The sequence below is a fragment of the Harpegnathos saltator genome, unplaced genomic scaffold, assembly GCF_003227715.2.
Source record: "Harpegnathos saltator strain DR-91 unplaced genomic scaffold, Hsal_v8.6 scaffold191, whole genome shotgun sequence".
Lineage (NCBI taxonomy): Eukaryota > Metazoa > Arthropoda > Insecta > Hymenoptera > Formicidae > Harpegnathos > Harpegnathos saltator.
In genome coordinates this window covers 1-6,371 of record NW_020229974.1, presented here as the reverse complement: position 1 = coordinate 6,371, position 6,371 = coordinate 1, and the positions used below count along the sequence as shown (strand labels likewise).

Below are 6,371 nucleotides of genomic sequence, written 5' to 3'. Positions count from 1 at the left end.
GAAAATAATAGTAAAGGAGAAAAGTGTGGATAAAAAGAGCAAAAGGAGAGTTCCCAATACCGCGGCAATCTCAATCTCCGCGGAAAAAGGGAAGTACAAAGAAATCCTAACGGAAGCAAAGAAGAAAATCAACATAGACGAACTAGGGATCTCCAAGATCAGGACGAGACAAGGTGTTACGGGAGCCCTGATCTTGGAGATCCCAGGCGAGGATCGCAACGCACAGGCAGATAATCTTGCCAGAAAATTAAATGAAATACTCGCAGATAAGGCAAAGGTGACCCGCCCACAAAAATGGGGGAGATCAGGATCAGGGGCCTGGAGGTGTCCACCTCAGAGGAGGAGGCTGCACAGCGGGTGGCCCAAGTTGGCTGCTGCAAAGTGGAGCAAGTCCAAACGGGAGTAATAAGGACCACACCATCAGGATATAGGTCACTGTGGATGAGGTGCCTACTTGCAGCAGCCAAAAAAGTGGCGGAGAAAGGGACGCTGTCTCTGGGTTGGACACAGGTAAAAGCGGAGCTTCTGGAAACAAGGCCTCTGCAGTGCTACAGATGCCTCGAAAGAGGACATGTGCAACAGAACTGCAGCAATAAGGTAGATAGGAGAAATATCTGCTATAGATGCTATAGGTGAAACGGACCACCTGGCCCGCAACTGCGTAAAAGCGGCAAGATGCGCTGTATGTGCGGCGGCGGGAAAACCAGCAGGTCACCGAATGGGGGGACCGGCGTGTCGCCCCCCCAACAAGAGGAGGAATAAGAAGAGGGATGAGGGGCAGGAAGCGGAGGCAACCGCACCGATGCCACCCGCCCCCCTTCTCCCTCTAAGGAAATAACGGACGGAAGCGGGGACAAGGAGCAAGAGCCCTCCCCACCTGTAGAATCCATGGGTCCAGTTACCCCGGTAGATGAATCGCAGGATAAGGGGGAGGACATGGACATTGAAAGAAGGGGAGAGAAAAGATAGCGACCCGCAAGAAGAAGTGGGAGTGAGGAAGAGGAGGGGCCTGTGGAGAAGTTACTAATCCAACTGTAATGGACACACGGCTCCTCCAATCGAATCTGCACCGCGCTCGGCAGGCACTGCCGTTATTCGAGCATACCATGACCGAGCGCGGTGCAGGACTGGGAATTGTGGCGGAGCCCTACAAAGTCCCAAGAAACCATCTAAGATGGTTTGGGGACAACTTGGGCTCCGTCGCAATTATTTGGAAGGCGGGCGGTAATTCTCCCCCCGCTACCTATATGGGTAGCGGAGAGGGATACGTCGTGGCCAGGTGAGGGGTCCTGACTGTGGTCGGGGTATACCTCCCCCCAACAAAGAGCCTGGACTTTCCCAGCTTCAAGTCCAGGCTCCGAGATATGGGGAGGGCCGTCAGACGGTACCTCCCTGAACCTGTCATCATCGCCGGGGACTTCAATGCGAAGTTGGAGTTGTGGGGATCCCGGGATGGTGACAGGAGGGGGGAGGAGGTGGAAGATTGGGCCGCGGGCCTTGATCTGCACCTGCTGAACGAAGGAAGAGAGTCAACGTTCGTAGGGTCGCGGGGGGAATCGATCATCGACCTCACTTGGGCTTCCCCTGCGGCCCTGAAGCGGGTGCGGAGTTGGAGGGTGGCGGACGAGCTTGAAGCTCTCTCGAATCATCTTTTGATAGAGATGGAGCTGTCCGTCACTCCCGAGGGCCTGCGGTCCAGACAACCACGGAAGCAACCCCGACCGGGGAGATGGTCCCTGAACCAGCTGGACAGGGAGGCCCTAGATATCTCCCTGGAGGCTGCCACCTGGCCACGGCAGAAGGAGGGGCGGGACCTTGACTCTGAGGTTATGGAAATTATGGAAGTCATCGCACATGCGTGTGACGAAGCCATGCCCAGAGTCAGGTCCTGCCCCAAAAGGTTCGCCTGGTGGTAGACCGACGCCATAGCCGATCTCAGGCATAAGTCGGTCCACCTCAGGCGGGCCTTTAGAAGGATATGCAACGACCCTCACTCGGACCCCGAGGCTGTTCTGGCTGCCCGAAGGGAGTTTTGCCTCGCGGCGGCATCCCTGAGGGACGCGATTGGGGCAGCCAGAGGTAAAGGGTGGGACACCCTCCTCCTCTCGTTGGACGCGGATCCGTGGGGGCGTCCATATAAAATGGTGATGAACAAACTGAAACCATGGACGCCCCACTAACGGAGACGCTCGACCCCCGGTTCTTGGAGCGGGTCATGGGGACCCTCTTCCCGATCAGGGGAGGGGACCCCATGAGCCCGTATGTTGCCCCCACCCCTGAACAACAAGGGGTGGTACCGGGGTCACCGAGGAGGAGGTGGCCGGGGCCATCAAGAGGGTCAAAAGCCGTAAGGCGCCAGGACCCGATGGAATCCCCGGCCGCGTCCTTACCCTGGCCTCGGGGTACCTAGGCGGAAGGCTCGCGAAGATCTTTTCGCGAGCCCTGAGGGAACGCAAGTTCCCCCCAGTCTGGGGGAGGGCCAATGTGGTCCTCCTCCGTAAAGAGGGCAAACCGGAGGACACCCCCTCCGCATACCGGCCCATATGTCTCCTGGACGAGGCGGGCAAGCTCTTCGAGCGCATCATAGCTGCCCGTCTCGTGGAGCATATGTCCCGGGAAGGTCCGAACCTTGACGATGGCCAATACGGCTTCCGGGAGGGACGTTTCACCGTAGACGCGATTCGGCGTCTGCGGTCCCTCTCGGAGGCCATCGTGCAGGAGGGCGGGTTGGCGGTGGCGGTGTCTTTAGACATCGCCAACGCGTTCAACACCCTGCCCTGGGGTAGGGTGGTGGAGGCCATGGGAGGCCACTTCCGATTCCCACCCTACCTCGTGGCCATCGTCAGGGATTACTTCCGGGGTCGGCGTCTAGCCTGGAGAGACGCCGACGGCAGGGTATGCGAGAGGGGCATGAGTTGCGGGGTTCCACAGGGGTTCGTTTTGGGCCCCCTCCTGTGGAACCTCGGTTACAAACTGCCCTCCAAACTGCCCTCCCCCCCGGCTGTAGCATCATCTGCTACGCGGATGATACGCTCATCCTAGCCGGGGGGAGAGACTGGGGGGAGGCCGTGAGAACGGCCAACTTCGCGGTGGCATGCGTCGTGCGCTCCATTCGCGGACTGGGTCTGGTGGTGGCGGAAAGGAAAACCGAGGCGATATTCCTCCACGGCAGGAGGATGAAGCCACCCCAGGCCCAGATCAGAGTGGGAAGGGTCAGGGTCCCAATAGAGGCCCAGATGAGGTATCTGGGCCTCACCCTGGACGGCACCTGGTGCTTCAAAGAACACTTCAATCGCCTGGTCCCCCGGTTGAGGCTGTCTCGAGTGGAGTCAGCAGACTCATGCCGAGAACCGGGGGACCAGATGGAAGGCGCGTCGCCTCCACGCTGGGGTACTCAATTCGGTAGCCCTGTACGGGGCACCGATATGGGCGGAAGCCCTGGCCGTCAGTCGCCCGATACAAGCAACCCTGCGCAGGGTGCAAAGGGCGCTGGCGGTCAGGGTGGCCCGCTGCTACCGTACGGTATCCCACGTGGCGGCGACGGTCCTGGCGAGCATGCCCCTCTTGGAGCTCATGGCCCTGTCATACAATCGAATGTATGACAGGAAGCGGAGCTCCTACATACGGGGGGGGCGGAAAACCGCTCGCCAGGACGATAAGAAGAATGAAGCACCAGACTCGACTGGTCCTCCTTCAAAGATGGCAGGGACTCCTGGCTAATGCCAGGTATGGAAGGAGGACCGTCGAGGCCGTCCGGCCCTTCCTGCCAGAGTGGGTAGGAAGGGCCCACGGGACCCTGACCTTCGGGACCTTCAGGATGGCACAGGTGCTCACCGGGCATGGATGCTTCGGTGAGTACCTGTGCCGTATAGGCAAGGAGCGCACGGCGACATGTCACCATTGCGGACACGACCATGACTCCGCGCAACATACACTCGAGGAATGCCCCACCTGGAGTGCTGAGCGCGGAGTCATGGCAGGGCCTTGGGCCAGGACCTCTCACTCCCGGGGATAATCGGGGCGATCCTCGGGAGTGAGAACAGATGGGAGGCATTCTCCTCCTTCTGTGAATCAGTCATGACGCAGAAGGAGGAGGCGGAAGAGATGCGGAGAAGGGCGGAAGGCAGGGGAAGGAAAGGAGGCGGCGCGAAAGACCACCGCCAGTGGAGGGCGGGGAGAGCAGGAATAGGGAGGGGGAGTTGATTCGTCGGAGGAGGACGGAGCTCAGGAGGATGGTGGGTCAACCACCACCTCCTTCCCCCTCCCCCTCCTGCTCCCCCCCAGGAACCAGAGCGAGACGAGGAACCCGCAGGGGGCACGTGCCCCCCGCTGGAACCAAAGAAGAGGGAGACAGAGGGGGGGCGGTGGTGGTTTTACACCGCTCACCCCTTGATGATGGCGGCGGCAATGCTGACCGCCCCCCTGCGGTAGGGGTGACTGGCGACGCCGCCGCCGCCGCCACCGCCACCCCCTGCTGCCGCGCTGAGGGCAGCAGCGACGGGAGGAGGAGCGGGTGGAGGGCACGGCTGAGGCCAGGCCCCTACACCCGCAGACCGCCGACTCCCCCCCAAGAAGGGAGTCGGATGAAGTAAGGGGGGAGAGGGTATCGATGGCAACAAAACCGTCGAGAAAATGCCCTCCCCCCTTTAATCGCAGTTCCGATGATAAAATCGGATATGCGGGAGGGGGGTCACTTAGGACCCCCCGCCCCATTCCTCCGCGGAGGTGGGGAGAGCCCGGCGGCTAGGGGAGTTATCTCCCCGCAACCGTCGGGCGGGAGGGTGGGGCACCGGGCGGGGACTCCCGGTGCCCCAACTAACCCTCCCAAGGTAGGGTGGCTGGCTTGATACGGTGGGTCAGTCAGCCACACAACGTGCATGGCGGCGCCTCGTCTGGTCGGGAACGGTGGTTGAAGCGGGGCCTCGGCCGGCTTCCCCCCTTCCCGACCAAAGAGACGAGGCGTGAGGGGTGGGAAAGGGGAACGGTGGTCGAAGCGGGCCCTCGGGCCGGCTTCCCCCTTCCCCTGGGGGAGCGGCGATCGAAGCGGACCCTCGGGTCGGCTTCCCCCCTCCCCCACCCCGCCCCTCAGGGACAGAAGGTGCAAACCTGGACTCGGGGCCCCGATTAGCAGTTACGCGGCACGGGGCCCCGACCCAAGTCCCTTCGCAGCGCCACCGGGGGAGGTTTTAGCCGGTAGGAGTCCGGCATAACCCTGGCCCTTCCCCGAGGGTCAGGGTATCCATGATGGATTTCCTCCTCGTCAAAAAAAAAAAAAAAAAAAAAATATGAAGTTCTCCTCCCCGTGGGTGCCACCTTGACGTGGTGGGGAGGCTTCAAGGTCCCGATGATGTACAGAGTTGTGCCGGCGGGGGATTCGACCCCTGGCAGGTTCTACCATGCCCGGAGTGGTCTGTACGGAGGGACTGGACCAAGAGCACCCGACCGGGCTGAGTGACCAGCCTGGTCCTTGACCAGCATGGTCACAGAGCGGGTGGGAGGGAGATCACATCCCTGAAGGCATCGCACGCCGGTGTTCCGGCAGCCGACAGGGATGGCTTCCTCCACCCACTCTAGGAAGGGGACCTCTCTCTCTGAGCATTGCACGCCGGTGTTCCGGCAGCCGAAGAGAAAGAACCCTTCCTCCTACCTCGATCGGACCGTTGTGGTTAGACGGGGCGGAGGGACGTACCCGCATCCAGGGCTCCACCCCATGGGGATCCTCCCCCCCATGGTGCCTGAGTACGGAGGGGTACTCCGGCCGCTCGGACGTTTCCGAGGTCGGGGTCGGGGTATCCTATCACGTCCTGAGAGATCTCACCCTCCGAGGCATTGCACGCCGGTGCTCCGGCAGCCGAAGAGGGGAGGATCTCTCTCCCCCATTCGTCCCAGCCACGGCTGGGCGAATGGAGGATCCCACACCCGGGTCTGTACACAATGGTCCTATTCCCATGGACCCGGGGCTGGAGGGGTGTCTCGGGCCGCTCGGACGTATTCCGAGGTCGGGTCGAGACACCCTCAGGCGCCAACCAGAGGACTCATTCCCGGAGGCATTGCACGCCGGTGCTCCGGCAGCCAAAGGGAACGATCCTCTCCCTCATCCGTCCTGGCCACCGGTCGCCGGGCGGAGGGAGGTACCCACACCCAGGTCTGCACACCGTGAGGGTTTGGATCCTCTCACGGTACCGCGGGGGAGGGGTGCTCCGGGCCGCTCGGACGTATTCCGAGGCGGGGCCGGAGCCTCTGTGTGCTGTGCCGAGGGAATGCGATCGCATCACCCTAAAGCGGACCCTCGGGCGGCGCGAGCACTCTGGCTGCCAGGGGGGAGACGTTCCCGGTGGGGTGCGACACCGGTGAACTACCTCCTTCCATGG

General features: G+C 61.8%; 1 protein-coding gene across 1 annotated transcript; it reads left to right on the top strand.

Annotated features, from left to right (window-relative positions):
• Positions 1–3,176: 3,176 nt before the first annotated feature.
• Positions 3,177–3,851, top strand: LOC112588336 (uncharacterized; the record flags this gene model as incomplete). Its single annotated transcript, XM_025297865.1, has 2 exons — positions 3,177–3,522; positions 3,606–3,851. Coding segments are annotated over exons 1-2 (592 nt in total), but the record flags the coding sequence as incomplete, so codon positions are not given.
• Positions 3,852–6,371: the final 2,520 nt, after the last annotated feature.